The sequence below is a fragment of the Anabas testudineus genome, chromosome 7 (genome assembly GCF_900324465.2).
Source record: "Anabas testudineus chromosome 7, fAnaTes1.2, whole genome shotgun sequence".
NCBI lineage: Eukaryota > Metazoa > Chordata > Actinopteri > Anabantiformes > Anabantidae > Anabas > Anabas testudineus.
The window spans coordinates 13,493,861-13,513,903 of NC_046616.1; the positions used below are offsets into that span (position 1 = coordinate 13,493,861).

General features: G+C 39.0%; 3 protein-coding genes across 9 annotated transcripts; 1 reads left to right on the forward strand and 2 right to left on the reverse strand.

Moving 5' to 3' along the window:
- Positions 1–1,813: 1,813 nt before the first annotated feature.
- cbx5 (chromobox homolog 5 (HP1 alpha homolog, Drosophila)) lies at positions 1,814–6,627 on the reverse strand. The gene is made up of 5 exons (XM_026367444.2): positions 6,489–6,627; positions 5,799–5,977; positions 5,149–5,377; positions 4,401–4,501; positions 1,814–3,583 (listed from the first exon to the last, which is right to left on the reverse strand). The coding sequence occupies exons 2-5, from the start codon at positions 5,927–5,929 to the stop codon at positions 3,442–3,444; spliced, it is 603 nt and encodes a 200-aa protein (XP_026223229.1). The 5' UTR covers positions 5,930–5,977; positions 6,489–6,627; the 3' UTR covers positions 1,814–3,441.
- A 591-nt stretch (positions 6,628–7,218) lies between these two features.
- Positions 7,219–10,862, forward strand: hnrnpa1b (heterogeneous nuclear ribonucleoprotein A1b). Of its 3 annotated transcripts, XR_003299258.1 has the most exons (12): positions 7,326–7,337; positions 7,842–7,958; positions 8,051–8,197; positions 8,288–8,498; positions 8,588–8,683; positions 8,764–8,814; positions 8,900–8,953; positions 9,033–9,167; positions 9,248–9,379; positions 9,478–9,543; positions 10,633–10,691; positions 10,765–10,862. XR_003299258.1 is itself a non-coding variant. In XM_026367442.1 (11 exons), the coding sequence occupies exons 1-10, from the start codon at positions 7,326–7,328 to the stop codon at positions 9,531–9,533; spliced, it is 1,011 nt and encodes a 336-aa protein (XP_026223227.1). In that variant the 5' UTR covers positions 7,219–7,325; the 3' UTR covers positions 9,534–9,543; positions 9,705–9,986. The 3 variants fall into 3 exon arrangements, 2 of the variants coding, with proteins under 2 accessions (XP_026223227.1, XP_026223228.1); XM_026367442.1 differs by lacking the exons at positions 10,633–10,691; positions 10,765–10,862 and adding an exon at positions 9,705–9,986 and having other exon boundaries at positions 7,219–7,337; XM_026367443.1 differs by having other exon boundaries at positions 10,633–10,862.
- Positions 10,863–10,965: 103 nt separating this feature from the next.
- nfe2 (nuclear factor, erythroid 2) lies at positions 10,966–15,777 on the reverse strand. 5 transcript variants are annotated; one of them, XM_026367440.1, is made up of 5 exons: positions 15,671–15,777; positions 15,141–15,203; positions 13,322–13,400; positions 13,055–13,195; positions 10,966–12,293 (listed from the first exon to the last, which is right to left on the reverse strand). In XM_026367440.1, exons 3-5 carry the CDS (start codon positions 13,367–13,369, stop codon positions 11,022–11,024), a joined length of 1,461 nt encoding a protein of 486 aa, XP_026223225.1. In that variant the 5' UTR covers positions 13,370–13,400; positions 15,141–15,203; positions 15,671–15,777; the 3' UTR covers positions 10,966–11,021. The 5 variants fall into 5 exon arrangements, with proteins under 5 accessions (XP_026223225.1, XP_026223221.1, XP_026223226.1 ...); XM_026367436.1 differs by lacking the exon at positions 15,671–15,777 and adding an exon at positions 13,500–13,683 and having other exon boundaries at positions 15,141–15,636; XM_026367441.1 differs by lacking the exon at positions 15,671–15,777 and having other exon boundaries at positions 13,055–13,175; positions 13,322–13,683; positions 15,141–15,637.
- Between the last annotated feature and the right edge of the window lie 4,266 nt (positions 15,778–20,043).

A 20,043-nucleotide genomic window follows, 5' to 3' on the forward strand; every position in this document is an offset into this window, starting at 1 on the left:
AATGAAACCAGAATTGTAGTTATATTTTAACACACAGTCCCAATTAATACAAAAATAGTATTTTCACTATATCTATTAAAATACTTGTTCCAGAAACAGTATGTTTTAACATAAAGTGTAACATATGGATTCAAAATGTCAAATGTTGTTAAAATTCCCCTAACACTCCTTAGTTAAACACCGCTGCCCATTATCTCTGCCACACACACACAACACATCCTTTACTTCTAGCAACAGCTTAAAGCAGATTTTCCTCATTTACATTTTAGCTTTGTTGAGGCTTCACTCTGCAAGGCTGTTGACCATGTACCACAAATGCCTCTACATCTGTATTAGCCACACACATCACAGACAGAGTTCCCATGAGTGCCACTGTGGCTTTCCCAACGAAACCTACTGGCCTGGGTTTGTCAGCAGGCAGCTCCAGGTTCCATAAAACAGCCTGCTGCTCGCTCCTTTTGCACAGCTTAATGGTCCCAGGGGCTGGAAATTTACTAGTGACCTTTGCATTCCATTTGGAGAGTAAAAGCTTTTTTGCAAGGAAAATTCCATCACTTTAGATGTAGCTGAGCAGCACTTTGTGTGTGTGTGTGTGTGTGTGTGTGTGTACAAGAGAGAGACAGGGACTATAAAAGGCAGCAAGAAAGAAAAAGAGGGTGGTGAGTGAAGAACAAGGATTAGACTGAACCTTCACTGCAGTTTATTACTCATATTGCAATAATACCCCAACATATCTTTTCTTTATTATTCTAAACAACCCATATTTTCATATGTAACAGTTTAAAAACATGTTTGTTTTGTTTTGTTATGCCAGTGTAGTTTACTTTTTTTTTTTTTTTTTTTTTTTTTTTTTGTAAGAGTCAATAAAGGAATTAAAAATTAAAAATGCTAAAATACGGCTAATTTTGAACAGGAATTATTTGGTCATCAAATGTTATGTTATATGTTATATACTGATTATAATAATATATGTATAAAATAACTGACTGATTATTTTATGACTGCCCTATTCCATCAAATGGGAGTAATGTGCCTTGGACTATGGATTTAAGGCTCCAACCATGCATGGATCATAATGTTCACATCTGACCAGGGACCTTTGTTGAATCTCAATCTCCATATTACACTCACACCTCCTTACTTCCATTATTATGTGCATAAATATCACTGTCAAATTAGATATCAATTGATATTTTAAATTATTTCCAATCCAAAAAAGGAAGCACTTTGAAGAAATATTCTGAAATATATTCTATTTAATATTCTACATACATTTAGACACATTTCACAAACTGTACATTGTATCTCTACAATCAGTGGGAGCACCACGAGAATAATAAAAAAAAAAATACCTTAGTAAAGCTGAGGGGTCGGGAGTCAACATGAGTTTGTGGACCTGCAAGAGGGTCCAGCAGACCTCAAGAACCAATTTTCTGACTCAACTGACATCCAAGATAAATACACTTTCCATAGCTCCCTAAAAGATTAGTAACAATCTGTGAAGGCTGTTCTGAAAACACCAGTTCATGAGTTGTTGGAATAACTTACATTAAAAATGAGTATCGCTTCTTAAACTGTTTTGTTTAATGTCGCCATCTGCTGGCCAACAAAAGCTGGTGCTCTTGTAGTCCACAAAGACAAAACTGATCTATTTTGCAGTTCCCCTACAACATATTGTCCTGATACTATGAAGACATTATTAGATGCTTAGTTGTTTATCTCACTACTGTAAATTTCATCCTCATCCCATGTGTATGTTTAAATTTAAAATATTTTATTCTAAGTCACATCCTAAAATAACCGCTAAGTAATGGCAGCTTTTACACTGTAAATGTTTATTAAAGGGTGCTACTGTACACATATTTGTAACATTTAACATTTCACACAAGAAATTGTCTACTTTTTAAAAATTCTGCAGCAGCAAAAACTGAGGACAAAATTCAGTGGCATGAAAAAACAAAACATTTTTAATGAAAGCAAATGACAATCCAAACAAAAACTAAGTGATGTCAAGGGACGGGATTCATGTACTGTATGTATGAAAAGGGGAGCGAGTGTTCATTCACAATGACCCCCCAAAAAAGAAAAACAGCAGATCTCAGTCTGCAGTCACTTAACATTTGGTCCTAAAAGTCCATATTGAAGCACAGCAGATCAAACTATCTAAGTCACCCATCTTTTACAAGAATTGACCTTTGCTTGTCAGGTAGCAACATTGTCCCAGAAAACATTTTAATACTTCAAAGAACAATCCAGTTAGACATGAAAAGCAAACCCTGGATATTCATCTTATCAGAAAGTGTTGTTTCAAATTAACATTTAGAATCAGGAACAAATACTCAAATAGTTAAGTGGATCATCATGGACCCTACACAATTACAAAAAAAAAAAAAAAACCCACAAAACAAATAACACCACCACAACTGCAGGGTTGTCAAAGAGTTTGGTCATACAGTCCAACAGTTCTTATTTTACCCACAAGGTGGCAGACCACAATAACTGGTGTGAATGCTGGTTTGTTTCATGTGTATACAGCCAAGATTGTCCAAAAGTCTAGCCATAGAACTGAGACTGGTCCAAAAATAACACTGCAGTTAAAAAAAAAAAAAAAAAAGTACAAAACTGAGGAAAATTTGTTTTATTGTCTTTCTTGAATTGTGAAAGCATACTGACATTTAAAAAGACACCATATAAAGTTCAGTTCAGATGGTAAAATATGAAAATAAGAGATAAAATTACCATTTTAAAGAGGACAAAACATAATCACTACATTATAAAAACATGATTGGCCAGTGTCCTCTACAAGCTTGTATACAGAGTACTGCTGTGAGTGGGCTGGGATAAAACCGAAAAATCTACAAGAGATAAGAAGTTTTTTAAAAAAAAAAGGAAGTGATCATGCAGTCAGGAAAGTGCTGTGGTGGTTGCTTCCTGAACATTGATCTTAGGTTCTTGTCCTCAGTGGGGTTTTAAAGAGAAGAGCTACACGGCTTATAAAGACATAATCATCACAAAAACATTGGGTTGTCAATCCAACTTGTAACAAGCTCATGGTTAGCATGGCTTGTACCAACTGTGGCTCTCAAACATATGTTCTGAGTTTCTCACACATAGATCCATGTACCTTACAGGTTATGTCAGTAAGTACTAAAATACAATGTGAGACAATTAAAATAAAGACAATAAAGAATACAAAGAACAGCAGAAACGCTCCCAGTATCACCCATGTCCGCTCAAGCTTCTTCTGACTGATGGATCGTTCTCAGCAGGCTGGGCCTTTGTACTCCATTGTGGGCTGGAGATAACATGATGGTTTGCTGTCTTTGTGTTGTTGGATATGGGACAAAGGAAATAAAAATGGGAGGTTTGGGTGTGAAAAATGTCCGACTCAAGGCTATCCCTGCAGTGGAGGAGGTCCTGTTTCCTCCTGAGGTGATGCATTCACGCACTGACAGCGTCTTTCTCCTTCTTGTCACTGTCTTCGTGCCAGGTGAGACGTTCCTCATAGAATGCTATGACAATCTGTGGGCACTTATGATTGGCCTCCTTAGCAAGCACAAGATCAGCCTCATCAGAGTCTTTCCTGCAAGAGATAAAGACAGGTGTTTATAAAAACAGTTCAGAACTATGTCACAGCTAAAAGGGATAGAAAAACATGACAAACATGGAAAACATCTTACTCTAACCCATAGCTGGTGCTTCTAAGTGACAGAAGAGGCCAGACAAGTGACGAGTGACAGTACTACATATATCCATTTAGCCAATTCCTATTGACAAAACTACAGTTAGTGTGGCTTACAGTTTATATAGGAATGGACAGGCTATGAGTGATGCTAATAGGTAATTCTCCAGTAGCTATTTGGTTTTGAGAGCTGCTATGTAAAAGAGTGATACAATTTTGACTTGCAAGCAGTAGTAACTGCAGGCACCACCTTCCCCGACAACAATCACAAATACCAAGTAGCTGATTAAGAAGGAATAAATCTCTTTGTTTCATCATCAATATCAAGAAAGGGTAAAATAAACCTTTCACTATACTACTAGGTCTAACACACTACATTCTTCAAATCCATGATCTGTGCCACTTTTTAAAAAGGGTGAAAAGCTTCTGTGATGCATTGCTTATTGTATAAGAACAATCTGCAGCTGCACAATGATAGTCTGTGTGCATCTACCAAAATCCAGAGGATACTAGACACAAGGCAATCATTTGTCAATAGAGCTGATACTTATATATAGAAAATAATAATTTTAAATGTTGGTTGTGAGAATAAATAACAATTTAATATTTTCATGCAACACATTTCACACTCCTATTCATGCTGAGACAGACACCTGTGCATGAAAGACTATTTCTACCAACAAAAAAATTCATCTACCAATGTTGGGCCAAAACTTACCACTTCATAAGAAACATTAGGTCTCCACATGAGTCCGTTGCTCCAATAATCTTCTCTGGCTCAAGACCTCTTTCAAAGCCACGAGCAACTAAAATATCGTCCTAAAAGACAAGGGAGCAAAAACACATGCTTAGTGTGTACAAAAAAATGCTGGTGTTGCTGTTTCAGCAGAGTGATGAATAAACTCATCACATAACCAATGCACTCATAATTATTACCAAATCCAATCTCATTTAAAAACATTTCATAGGCAGTCGCTTTAAATAATTAAGTTACAATATTACCCAATTCATGTCAATTTTAAAACAAATATAAATTCTATTATTTATAGACAAGCCCTGCTGATTTTTGTCTGTGTGCCAAATATAACAACTGTCAAAGGTTTTAGCAAATCAAAGGCTTCTGGAGAATATCCTTGGAAATGTATGAGAGCAACAGCTTCTCTATTTGCTTTAAGATGAGACACCCATCAACTACTAATTAACATACAAATGATTTTTTTTATTTTTTATTATTTAAATCAAATGCTTGCCTACTGGCGCTCCCTAGAATTGAAAGCTGCTTTGGACTCCCCTAGGTGCAGTACACAAAGCTTGAAAGGGGTGTTAAGCTCACATGTATTTAATCTATCAACTGAATTACAATTTATACAGTGCAGACCATCACATGTAACTCAATACTGACTGTATTCTGCTAGTCAATTACTTTCACATGTAGAACAAAACTGCTCCACTAACATTTCACATACCTCTTTTTTCTTTTTGGGCTTACTTCCACCCTCCTCGTCATCATCCGAGCTTCTCTTCTTCAAGCTACTGGAGTCTTTGGAGCGACTCAAGGAGCCTGTGCTTGATTTGCTCCCACCCCCACTGCTCGGTGTGGAGCTCCCACCACTGCTCTTCTTGTAGGTCTTCATGAATTCTGAAATAAGCTCAGGGCAGTCCAGATTCTTCTCTGGCTCCCATGTGTTGTGCTTACTGAGGAAAAATAAGAATACAGCTAACCAGTGTCAGTATGTAACTCTGCCTCAACATCAATGACAAGAGATGCATTATGTGTTGCGCCTGATATTATAATAATCTTGAAAACATAACGTTTTAATTTAGCAGCATTACAATAAACTACAATATGCTGCTGTGACTAATGTGCCTGCTGTTTGACTCAAAAAGTGAAATTGCTGCTAGCTAATGGCAACTATGAATTAATCTGCTGGCTCTTAGGCGTTGATTTGTCAATTTCACATTATAATTTAGTGCTTACACGAAATGTCCACAATGCAAAGATACAGAATGCATCAAATTCAATTCTCACATTCGAGGACAGGGAAAAATAACGTGCCTGGGGATTTCTAGGTTGAAAATTTGTAAAGTGATTACTGGTAGCAGGTACACAACTTACTCTGAGTATCCTTTCCATTTCAGGAAGAACTCAACCCTGCCTTTCACCACTCTCCTGTCCAGCACCTTCTCCACAACATATTCTTCCTCATCTGAAGATGAGGACTCCTCTTCGCGAGACTTTTTGCCCATTGCAAAGTTTCTTGCTGCTCTATGCTGTTGCAGGCCAATGGCACTTCCCTGTATAAAAAGAAACGACAAACAACTAACGTTAAAGAGATAATGCTCCATCCCCTCAGAAGTTTTACCCGATGTTTGTAAAGTAAGTTAAAGCACAAAGCAGGCACATGTAGTTACAGGCCAGTATACTTAAACGCAAGTCAACCCTAGTTATTGTAGCTCATATACTATCGCATGTCAACGAAAGAGACCATTGGATTGAACCCAAATCTACAACCTGCACGACAAAACGAAGTAAATGCTCGCGTAATTGACCGGTGCGTACCCACTCGCTGAAATCCGCAAAGGTTTAATAACGTTGAAGTAAGTGCACATGGAAAATTGGATGATATGCTGTGTTTGCTAAGCGACTTGCTAACCAATGGGCACGAAAAGCCGACTTACTAAAGCAGATAGCCTGCAAGCTAACGCTCCAACGAGCTAACAGTAGCTAACTTTGATACCCTTCTGCGGATGCAGAGAGATAGTTGCAGCAGCATGAAGCGCTTTGATGCGTACCTCTAATACTTACCTTCAGAGGTGTAGACGGCCCGTTTTGACCCGCTAACTGCAGCGGTAAAGCGTTTCTTTTGTGGACCTGTAGTCTGTGACGCCACCGATGGTGCTACTTTAGCATCTAGCCTGGATCACAAAAAAAAAAAAAAGGTGCCGTGCGCTCGTCCCTGCGTAAAAAGCGCGCGTTAAATGCGCACAATGACTGTGCCCGCCCCTCGGTCAGCTGATTACCTTTACATTCACAGCGAAAAATATTCCTACCATGATAATAACTTTATTGTTTACGAGTTTGGGACCATGCATTTGCACTGTGTGTCTCAAGAGAAAGCACATATTATATACGAGCGTATGTATGTTGTTGTCTGATCAGCAAGTGAAAGGAATAATGGCGTTACTAATGGCTGCAGCTCCAGCTCCACCCAGAAGTCAAGAATCAGGATCATTCAGGAATGGTGCTCGGTCTTTTTATTGTGAATTTTTTTCTGTGCCTTACAACATTACATAAGACAAACTAAAGCTGATATATCCATCTATCAATCCATACGTGCACTGGTTTTTAAAAAAAACATCCCATCACATCCACCATTGCCTATTTTCTAACATAGTGAAATACCCGCCCACTGTCAGGGTTATTGGACGGTGGTGATGATTGATAGGATTCGGACCAATAAAATTGTAATTTTCAGTGACGACACACTGCAGCGGGAACTGTTGGCCAATCACTGTGCGAACGAGGCGTCTCGTCTGCTATTTATTCTACTGTTGAGAATCGGGCTGGGTACGTCTGAGAGACATCACCTCTGGCCGGTCGTTTTTAATAAGGGGTTTTTTTTTTAAAGGAGTCAGCTGCAACATGTCCAAAGACGTGAGTACTGCGTGTAGGAAGTCTTTTACAATATGTACATGCGTCTTAAAAAAAAAAAAAACGTGCGTTAGCTAAAGCCATTGATTGCACTCTCGGTCAACAAAGACTACGTTTTCATCAGTGCCGTCGCAGCTATTATTGTAAGCCGCCATTTTATAGCAGCCGGGCCTCGTGGCCTTTTGTTCAATCGGTTGAGTATTCACAAAATTTTAAGACTTAAGATCAAATGCACGTTGTCTATAATCGTACACCCTCCGTGAATACAATCAGTGCGTTTGTGCGTTTAATGATTACGCATAATTGTGGTTAAAAATAGTCATATGGCCAGTCGCTCCGGCATTAATGGCGGCGACATCCTCCCCCTACTCCCGATTTTGTTCAAGCGTCTCTGGGCAGCGTCGATTAATTAAACACGTGAATGTGTATTAATTCTCGAGTAGTTTGTTATTTAAAAGACGCATTATTTATAAAAGGTGGCTGGTTTCTGTTTTGTCTATTGTGTAGGTCCCACGTGAGCCGGAGCAGCTCCGCAAGCTGTTTATTGGAGGTTTGAGCTTCGAGACCACAGACGAATGCCGGAGAGCTCATTTTGAGCAATGGGGGAGCCTCACAGATTGTGTGGTAAGTGATCCTAAGTGGGGAGTGGGGTCTCATTTAGACATCATGTGAAACCGTGGTGCAGCTGATGATAACTGAACCCTCTTCTACTTCAGGTCATGAGGGACCCCAACAGCAAGAGGTCCAGGGGCTTTGGCTTTGTTACATATTCATCAGTACAGGAAGTTGATGCTGCCATGTCTGCTCGCCCACACAAGGTTGATGGAAGAGTGGTAGAACCCAAACGAGCTGTTTCCAGAGAGGTATGTTAATCTGGTTCTGTTCCCTACAAGTGATTGTTTTGCATGCTGAGGAGGCTCAGGTGTGGTGACAATAAATGTCTTTCGTTACAGGATTCTAACCGACCAGGCGCCCACGTCACCGTCAAGAAGATTTTTGTTGGCGGTATTAAAGAAGACACAGAGGAGTCACACCTTCGAGATTACTTTCAGCAGTTTGGCAAAATTGAGGTCATTGATATCATGACTGATCGTAACACTGGAAAGAAGAGGGGCTTTGCTTTTGTCACTTTTGATGACCATGACTCAGTCGACAGGATTGTCAGTAAGTAAAAGTGCGCACTGATGCAGTTGTATAATGTTTACCTGTCTTGGTTAACTTACTAATTGTCTATTATATTATCCACCCCACAGTCCAGAAATACCACACAATCAACTCTCACAACTGTGAAGTGAGAAAGGCCCTCACAAGACAGGAAATGCAGAGTGCAGGAATGGGAATGAGAGGCGGTAGGTCAAAGTCCTGAATGTGTCTTGGGAATTGGCAAGATTAACATTGAATTAATGAGTTTCTTTTGTTTTCTATCAAGGTCGCAGCAGTGGTGGAAGGCCCTATGACTATGACAGGGGTTTCAATCAGGGTAAGCCTTCATACACTCCAGGGTTGTTCAAAATGACTCATTTGATTAGTATGGAATTTCCAAAATGTGCATTTGCTTCTTTTAGGTGGCAGGGGTCGATATGGAGATGGTCCTTACAATTGCAATGGAGGTGACGGAGGTAAATAAGTACACGTGTCACGTTTAGAATTTTTACTATTAAAGCTTTGCAATATTCTTAAATGTTGTTTATATTCTAGGCTATGGAGGTGGTCCTGGTGGTCCCGGTGGCCCTGGTGGATATAATAATGGTGGTAACCGTGGTTATAATCAGGGTTACAACCAGGGTGGAGGTGGAGGCTATGGAGGAAACGGTTATGATAGCAATGGTTATGGTAAGTATGTATTTTTTTTTCCATGCCATGAATAGTTTGTGTCTCATACTTGAAATAATGAGTGTGCAAATTATTTACAGGTAACTGTGGTGGTGGTGGAGGAGGTGGTGGCAACAACTACAGTAACATGGGCCACTATGACCCCCAGGCTTCTAACTTTGGCCCAATGAAGAACAACTTTGGTGGCGGTGGTGGTGGCGGCAGGAACTTCGGTGAGTCTTTTAGTTGGTGAAGACGTAAAAAAATGTATACATTTTTAGCAAGACTGTAAACTGAGTGGCTGCCTTCACCCTTTCCTCAAACCATCTAGGTGGTTATGGAGGTGGATCAAACAATGGTGGATACGGCCGCCCGGGACGATTTTAAACGGAAAATGGTAAGGGCCAGGAGTCATGCCTGCGCATCTAAATTGTCATAGAACCAGAGTTTATAGTTGCAGGGATTCGCTAAGTTCAGATAATGATTAAAATCACTCTGGATCTCAGGTCATTCAAAGTCAGTGCACAGTTAACAATGTTGTTCCATATTGTTCAACAGGACTGAGTACTTAGGAGAGGAGAGCAAGGAGAGGAGAGCAAGCGAAGTGACAGGGCAGCTGCAGGTTTACCTCCTAAATCTGCTCAGCCAAACAGAAGAGATGTACAGTAGATAAATCATGGAGGGTCTTCATTTAAACGTGTTTTTATGTTATGTTTTTTTAATGTATGCTTTATGGAAAGCAAGCATTCCAATGAGGTTTATGTAGATTTTTGTTTAAGTATGGTTTCATTTGTAACTCCATCAAATCAAGCTGAAATAAACGATCTTTCAGTTTTTTAAGCCTTGTTAGCCTCTTTAGTGGTTTGGGAAAGGGAGGGTTCATTATTAGATGCTGCAAAAGTGGGACTGCGGGCCATACAGTCTGTGGTAGCCAATTTCCCTGACACGGTATGAGAAGCCCTGCGCTAGTTGCCCCACATTCGGTGTTTGTTTTCGAAATACCATTGCAATATGGGTTGAGCAGTGAGAGGTGTGCAAATGCAGTCATCCTAAAGAGACCATCACACCTGAGTTCTGCAAAGATCATCTGGAGGATGCTAGCTTACATGCAAAGTCTTTGAGGCTAGCCATGGAAGCCAGCTGAGGGAGAGAAGTAGCAAAACCATCGCCAGGATCATTGAAGCAGGGGAGAGTGAGAACAGAAGCCTGAGGCTAGCAGGCAGCAGCTACCAAAAGGCATAAGTGCTGTCTGTAGGTAAGACCAGACTTCTCAACTACTGATGGTTTATCTTGCTTTTGTCATGTAGCTGGTAGTGGGTTGTGTAGCCCAATTATGTTTTTTAAAAAACAATTAGTGCAAACAACTTTTGACTGGTAAATTGGCCTCAAATGTACATGGAGGTCTTCCAATGTATTGCATGCTGTGAAAATGAATATTCATTTTGTAAGCTTTTCTTTTTCGCTGATTTTTGTTTCTGCTTTCTAGGTGACTCTACACATCCCCTCCAAAACCTGGCTTCATTTCTGTGACAATGGCCTGATCAGGTACAAACAACTTAAAACCTTGCACATCACATTTTTGTCTTTTATTTATTTAACCTGATTCTGTTTTGCACAGGTTTGAGCAACCATGCAGTTGTGAAGACATGTTAACTAAACACTGCTGTGCAGTTTTATTTTTATTAACTTTTTTTAATAAATCTTTTTTACAAAGTACATTTGTGTGAATTCAGTGTGTCCATTGGTAGTTGTAACAAGTTTATTATTTTTAACACAAAAGGGGAAGCAGTCAAATCAATCTACTTAATGGTGGTACAAATGAGCATTTAACATACAGAGGCAATATTATAAATAATGAGATTATCCCTACAATCTTCAGCATTGCTCTCTCTTTTGCATAGTTGTGTGAGGTACCAAGTATATTTTACCATCAGGTGTCTGTTGCAACGTATATTCATCTATAGAGTATGGTTGCCCATCTTCATCTCTTAAATGAGAAAATACTTCTCCATAGAGGTCTGTGAGTCGGCATTTAATGAAAGACAGGCTCCGCTGGAACTCCAGCCTCTCCTGTACAAGGTGCTCTCTTTGGGCCTGCAGTTGGTTCAGTTCTCTCTCAAGGTGAATGATGCTCTCAAGCTTCCTTTTCCTGCAGTTCTGGGCTGCCACTTTGTTCTTTCCTCTACGTCTAATGTCTCTCACCAGTGCTAGTTGAGTATCTGTCAAAGTATATTGTGTCAGGAGCTCATTGAAGTCATCCACTGGTAGATTGATAATCTTTTCCATGGGGAAGGGTATTTTTAAAGCCATCGCCCGCCGCTCATCTCTGCTAAGTGGAGCAGGAGTGGAGACACTTCCTTGTGGTTTTGTATACATGCTGTTCTGCGAGCCCCCCCTGCTGGACACTGCAGAGTCATTGTACAGATCGCTCAGTGCAGCAACCTGCCCTTGCTGTTTCACTGCCCGGGGATTTGGAGCATTGGGTTGTGAATGAGATAAAGTAGGTTGGGGTGAAAAATAAGGTTGTGCACCTGAGTGTAAGTACGAGTGAGCGTGATTCTGATAATCCATTGAGTAATGCGTGTGTGCTCTTCTGGCGTGCTCAGTCATGTTGTCTGGTTCACCATCACTATAAGCCATGCCTATGTCTACACTTTGGTAACCTGGTGCGCCACCAACAGGATTATCAGGGGAGGCCAAAGGTGGACTGGAACCCAGCGACAAACCGGAGTCTGACTCCAGATCATCAGCTGAGCGAACATGTGAACTTTGTCCGTGTGCAGGCCACAGCATGTGCCGACTTAAACCCTGAGAGAAGCAAGCGTTGGCCCTCCTGTGCCCTTGGCTGTTACCTGAAATGCTCATCTGTTCCCTAAGAGCCATGAGTGAGGGCTGTGTGTGAGAAGAGACAGGGAGCATTCTTTGATTGAGCTGAGCTTCAGAGTGTCCATACATTGTCTCTGCGTTGCTGCCTTGCCGATGACAGACAGGCACTTCTTCAGAGTAACATCCATAAGTGTCAGCAGCACTGAGCTCACATGCAGCAGTAGGAGGCTGAGCCACTCCATACCCTCCGATAGGTACCATGGGCTCCATGGCTTGATACTGTGCTGTTTCATAGGAGCCTTCACTAGGAACGTCAAACTCCTGAAACAAAACCATAAGACGCACCTCATTATGATTGTTTCAGGACCATGCATGTCACATTAACTGAAGTAAAGTCACTTCAAGTAATCATTGATTTACAAGAAGAAGTTAATTACTTGAACCATGTTTTTTTTCATAATTTTATAAAGCACAGTTTGAACCCACTTCAGCATGCCACCCATAGCCTACGAAGGGCTCACTTAGATGTGATCAAGTTTCACATGGAAACAGATGGCTATTGTGCGGTGCAGGGGGCCACTAGCAACATACAGCACTTGCCCCCTCTCACAATCTCTTCATCCTGCCATCACTCAAATGAGTCATTGTTGCACATCTCAGCTGAGTATATAGCTGTTTTTCAATAGAAAACAGTGCACTCTGCAAGTCAGTCTGTCAGAAATATCTAAGTAGTTATTAATTCACTTTTATTTATATAAGTTATATGACTTATGTTTCATATCACACTGAAAAAATATAATCTCTTCTCATGTAAGTTAAAAGTTCCTCAGCTCCTGAATGGTTAAATCAATGCCAAGTAGCCATAGCATTCCCAGTTGGAGGCTGGGGTAATAATGCCACAAAATATGTAAAGAATAGAATAAAATAAATTACACATTAATACACTGTGTGCGACTGAGACCCTTAAAAACGCCCCTTTATCTGCCGTTACCCTGAACTTCTTGTGCTAACATACAGTAAGTGGCATATGTGGAATAAACATTTTCCATTACAAATTTGTCTGTACTGTACAGAAGAGTTACCTGCAGCTCTGTGATGGCCATCAGCTCCTGCCAAGCCACATCCATCTCCTGAGTTTCCTGAGTAGCTCCATGAGTCCTGGTTCCAGGGAAATTATTTGGCATGGACACTCCTCCAGACAGCCTGCTTGGAGTAGCAAATACCTTGTAATAAAAAAGCGAATGATTACTGACAAATATACTAACAAATAGTATAAAACTCATTCTTAAATCTGTTCTTGGTTTGATTTTGTATTAGTTTCCATTCTCCCATTTCTTAGACAGACCTACCTCACAGGTTCTCCTCAGTGGGAGAACATAGTTGGCTGTTGAACACATTCAGGACAGGCTCTTGCTGGAAATAATCAACCTGGTGGAGACACAAAATATAATATAACATTCTCACGTACCAAACTGCAAACATACATACGAGAAAGAAGAAGTATCAATCAAAAACACATTGACAAACCGTTAAGTCACACCATTTCTACATACAGCATGTTACATGTCTGTAGACCTGCTGGAGCTAAATAAATGGCTGTTTGGGTGTTGTGTTGGTTCTTTTGGAACACATGAAGGGTTCAGTTCAGTTGAGTTGACTCCTCCCATCAGCTGTGCCGGGGTGCAGCTATGCCAACCTCTGATAAGGCAATCTGCGGGAAAACAGTGTACTCTGCAAGACAGGCAGGGGCCTGATGGCTGTGTTGGAAAACTTGGTGTATGACTAACGTGTGTAACAGCGCTCTCTTGGCTAAGCCAAATATAGTATTCTATTCTATTATTATGTAGTTAGATATTTGTCAGTAAAGCATTTGTGATAATGTAGAATTTCAACATGTGGTTTAAAACAATCAAAATTTAAAAATGCTTTCAAATTGAAAATGGCTTAAATATCGATTTTGAATTGACCATTTGTCATACATTATACATTTGCTCAAAGACATTTGCGATACATACACACATTGGCCTGGCTTATATAACTATTCTGTCTTATTTAATCTGACTCATCCATAGGAATTTGCTTTTGCAGTTATTTTAACTTGAATTTAAAGAACCTAACCTAAATTAGTTTGGATTGTGGACGCCCGATAAAAAATTAGAGTGAAGTAACAGTACATGTTCTTTCTTTCCCTTGTCACAAATTGTATCACATCTAGCTGTTAGTTTCTTAACTCATCAACTCAACAGATGAACTAGAATAATAATGTTCTCAACCATTACAGTGAAAAAGTCACTTTAATAATTAGCATGTCTAATATCTTGTTGATTTAGTTAATATGTTTGAATGAGCATTAGTCTTTCCATCGATAAATGAATAAAGTGATGTCTTCAAGCGGCGGCGTCAGTTCCCTCTACAGACAACATACAGAAATGCTTTGTTTAATGACACGCTCAGTGTCTGTTATCACTTAATAGTTTTTAGGAAATTGTAAAAATTGTCAAAAAAGTTTTCTGAGTAATTAGAGTGAACTAACAGGCTATAATACTTGATCCCAGATCATAGTGTTTCTCTATGTCTACTCTTAAATCTGAAATATATTTGCAAAATTTGTATTTTATATTTTTCAAATACTACTGATATGTTTCCTTTACCTTTTTAAATGTGTAATTATTCTTCCAATTCCCTCTTAATAAACTGCAAAACCAGTGGTTTGCAGAAAGTTTGCAATATTGATGATTACTTCATTGAACCTGTGTGTGCTGTATAATATACCTAATTATTTTTTTTAAGCTTAAAGATTCTTAAACATGCTGTTGTAACTATCATATCCTGCTATAACTGGCGCTATCTTGTTGCAGAGTAGCTGTTTCCTTTACTGTATGAAATCGTAATTCACTGTCAGCATCAAGTAATTGTTGTCACTGATAAAAACTGTCTCATGATAATCCAGCAAGACTCATTATCAAATAAATAAACACTAATATGAAACATAGTGTTATCCTTTAGTTGCCTTTTTGCTTCATTGTAATGTGTAATGTCAAGCTATTTGAGGTGTTAACCTAAAGCAGATAGTAATGGAATAAAGATTCAATTTATGTCTCAGCATGCCCTTGTAAGAGAAAAGATCTGACAAATCACTGGAGAGAACATAGCCATGAGCGAACATACCTGAGCACCATTCTCTGAGTCTTCAACAGGTGATGAGTGAAAAAAAAGCTTCAGAGGATGATCCTGGTCATAAGAACAAGACAAAACTGACTAAAAGTAGATTATTTTCTTTTTTTAAAATGTTGTGCTATTGCTGCTAAGATACAGATCACAGGAAAACACACAAGGACTCTTGCTCTAGCTCTTATTCAGCCGTCTGTCTCTCTGTTCAGCTACACATACAGCCACCGGCATAAATGGGATGGCTCTGTGCAGACAAACACAATCTTCCTGTAAAGCACCCACACCACAGTTTTTTTGTGATCTTGTATCCTTAATAGCACACTTGCACCCCAGCCTCCAAATTTCCCTTTTGCCCACATGACAAACCACAAACCAACAGTCTGGCGTGCACCACAACAATCGGTCTGTAGTGAAGTAGATAGATCTTTACAAATCCAAAAACACTGTAAGCAATGCTGATTCTAATTACGAAATGACAATACACATAAAACAACCAGGATAAGCAGCTAGAAGTGAGTGAAAACTACCCAGAAGGTTGTTATGCCTTGGCCAAACCGTACAAGAACAGTGTCCTTTAAAATCCTCCAAAATGAAATGTATGAAGAATGTGATGTGGAGCACTTGGAGTCAGAGCCGTTGTTGCAGTGTGGGCCCTGTTCAAGCAGGGGTGGGTTGAAGGATTCAGTGAGATTTAGTTTAGAAGAGATGGAATGTACACCCTCCAACAGGTAAGAAAGACTACATTGTTCCACTATCTGGCAGAGCAACCGCCAAGGGAGAGAGAGGAGCAGGGGGAGAATGGAAGGGAGCGTGTCTTACATAGCAAGTGACCATTAAAATCCTTTTCAAAAAAAATCCCCTCATTGCCCTGATCTGAAACACTGTGAACAGTAAACTCACAAAGGCTATGTGTTATGTAGCAATGCTGCATTGTGCAACAGCTTTTTTTTGTATCACAATTACTGATAGTAGAGATCTTTTGTATTGTTTCATTGATCCCTTGATATTTCTTCTTCTGGATGCAAGAGCTACAGTGGCAGTGAGAATTTTGGAACTAATGTCCATCAGGTAAATTATTAAAGACCTATCAAGCACTGTAACAGATCCCCTACTGTGCACGATGTGTAAACCATAGTGGGTAGATTTTATTTTAAAAACTTTTTTGAGTAATAACATTGCATCTGCTTATTCAGCTTCTGTAGCTCAAACATATGTTATGGCCTCTTATCCTCCCTGCATAGTCTTTGTGTAATAAGAAGATGCAAATGTAAGTCCGTAAATTACCCATAATCCCATTCATTTTCTGAAAAAGAAAAGATTTCTTTAACAGCTACAGTGTGTAACAAATGCATGCAGTGTAAGCGTGGAACCACATAGAATTAGTTTTTCTCCGAAATGCAAAGCAGAAAACAGATGTCACAACCATTTCTTTGAAATGCAGTGAGTGAATTAGCACATTTCAAAAGAAAAAAATAACTGAATGCAATGTCAAAACAAACGTCCGGTGAACTGTGTCATATACTGTAGTTTTCACAGAAAAGAAATGCTGATTTTATTTTTGATACAACAACTGGCTTTTCTAGTGATGCCATTAGCCTAACAATAATATAGAATAAATGTGACAATGTTGAATCTTTCATACTGGGTGTGTTTAAATATATTATATTATTACATAAATATATTAGTCATAGCAATGTTATAGAACCATTTTAAAGCTAAAGTTATTTTTGGAACGTACAGTAGGGATTCAAAGAAACATTTAATTTCTAATCATCCAAAATTATCCATGTGTGAAGACAAACACATTTAGAAGACTCCATTTACATGTTTACTCTGACAACTGACCTGACTTTTTTAGAGTTTCAGTAAGGCATTGTATATTCACAAACCATGAAAACATGGAAGGTTTTGTCCGGCCTTTCGAATATTACATCCCACCGAGACATAAATCACAATGTTTTCTCTGTCATTGTTCAAAGATGGAAAAAGTAGGTGGCTGACAGAGTCAAGAAAGGTGGATGTCTACCAGGAATCAAAGAAGGGACTTCCCAACCCGAGTTCCTAGCACCCAGCCCCTGACTCAACCACCGCCACAGCATGCCAAAGAGCACCCTGTTATTACTGTGACCACAGTGGTTTTGAATCTGGACACAGTTCCCAGGTCAACGCCCACGTTCCTTGTTTGTGTTTGTTTGCTTCGATTAGTCTTTGACATCTCTGCTTTCCAGCTTGCCTAAGCCTCTCTGAGCTGTCAGCGTGCACCTCAGCGCTACAATCAACTGTACTACAAAAACAGACCGGACATGTTGTCTGGGAACTACCCACAGTTGACTCACTTAGGCCTAAATTCTCTTAATGACCGCTGAATTTTACACTAGGGTTTTGCATCTACTCTTAAATAAATGGTTTAACATGTTTGTATTTTTTTCTCCTTCCCCACCTCCTCTATGTGTCCTTGTGTTTCCATGACCTTACATTTGTTCATTAAAGATGGAGGAATGTGGCATCTTTGGTCTTTACATCCAGAAAGCTGTATCAGACTCGGGTGGAAAAACCACCTCACTACTAAACAAAATGAATATGTGTCTTGGGTTGTGGTATCAAAAAGGGAATATTTTTGGAGTCTGCTTCTGGGAAAGGAAAAAAAATAGAGCATTCAGATGAACTTTTTTTCTTACAATAATTATTAACTGGTTGTAATCTTGATCTAAAAATTTTAAACTATAGATTCTTTATTTCTTTTTCTGTTATAACAATTCAGTAAATACAGCACTGTAAATTAAGGGAATGTAGAAATAGCAGACCAGTACTCAGCTTGAATGTGTATTTAACCCACCTATACCGTGTAGATGCACTGTGTGGCTGCCTGTGTCTTAGTCCTATTGGGGATGATAATAATGAAATGCACATCAGAAATTGTGAAGTGAGCATCTTTATCAAATGCTGCGGGCTGTGAAATAATCTTTATTGCACGTACTCCGGCTCAAAACAAGCTAGATAGAAATTGGATTTCGAGTCATTCTTTCCATTGCTGTACCTTAAAAACGGCTGTCACGAAGGCCGCACAGTATCAATATCTGAAAAAAGAGCAAATGAGGAACCTGAATATGCAGCATCATTCTTCTGTCTCAGCAGAGCCTCCTCTTATCTCAAGGTGTTGAGATAAAGATAATGTTTTGCAACAACAGTGTGCTGTATTTCTTAATTATTTTCTCATAGCTTTTATTTGCATCTTCGTTTTTGTGTTTGTACGTTGACATATTATATCACTGGCGTTGAAAAACTAAATTACAAATAAGAAAATTTTACAGATTTCTTCAACTTATAGTATTGTGTAAGCGTGCATGTGTGTGTATATGTATATACATGCAATTACATGTGTTAATAATAAATGTCAATGCTAGTACCATGCAGACACAGAGAGGGAAGGTAGGGAAAGGAGGATGTTGGCTGGCGGAAGCTCTGCTCAATGCTGATAAAAGGACCGCTTGGTTCTTAGGAAGGGAACTGCTAACTGCTGTGGTTGCTGGCATTAGGTGAGGAGTAGAGGGGAGCAGCCCACACTATCACACTACTTTATTCTCTCTATCTATTATGGTGTTGTTAACTTTAATTTTCGAGCCTTTGTGAGCAGCAGAAAGGACTAGTAATAGATTGTAAATGTTACGTGAACTTGAACCGGAGATCTTGAGACATCATTTTATGTTGAATGTTTTTCTCACCTCGTGTTTTGATAATTTTCTGAATAAAAATCACTTTATCCTATGTTTGTGATTCATTCTGTAGGAAAGAGCAAATCTGTTTGTAAGCCAGCACCATCAGTGCCATGCACTATCCAACAAAGTCACCTACAGAGTTCATTTGTCACTCTGGTCACCTTCAAAATATCTAGATTTCTAAGATGAGATGGCATGATGCACCATTTAACATATGTAAAGCTTATAACCTTTTAGCCTGAATAAGTTCAAGGCAGCATGTTTCCTCTCCAGTCGGGGCAATTTTGAAATCTTGGTGGCTGAATTGTGTAAACATAGTGTACTATTGCAACATGTTACCCACAGTGCAGTCATGTCAAACTGTCTGTTCTTTTTAGTTAATTAATAGTTTATCTTTTTAACATACACTTTTTACATTTAAATAATAACGCATGTAATTTGTTCACTTTTGCCCTAAACTGTATAAATATTACAGTATAATTTGAAACTCAAGCTTCACAGTATCTTACAGTAAGGCCAAACTGTGATGTCATTTATGGAGTGAGATAGAGGGAAATCCCCATCAGCCTGGGTTTCCAAATGCTTCCCAGAAGTGGGAACTAAGATAATTGGAGTTGGTTAAATGTAGGAGGATCCTGAAAAAAGATGTTGATGAGTACGAGCAAGCTAAAATGGCTTGTAAATGAGAGATTCTCGGTTACCATGTAGTCAAAAAAAAGAAGAAAAAAAAAACATTAACCACCTTAAGTTACTAAATTTATGATATTTCATAATAACCTGGTTTCACTAGAGTAGATCTACTGAAGTTCAAGTCATGTCAAGGCAAATTTATTTTTACAGCCATAAATCACAAATCATAAAGTGTGTTGTGAGTTGCCTTGAGGGGCTTAACAAATACAACTACTTTCTATCCTTATGATTTGGAAAGGAAAAACATTAACAAAGGCTACACTATGTAGACAAGAGTCCATACAGGCACCAACAGAGAATTATATCTGGGCATGTTAAAAAGAATAGTAATAACAATAACACAATCATAAAATTGGAATATAATATTGTTTATGGTATATAATTCTGAAATGGATTGTTCTGCATAATGTGGTATTTTGAAATAATTAGATTCCAATACTTTTGCACTTTTATTAAAGAACTATTGAATGAATTGAATGTTGACCTTTTACCTA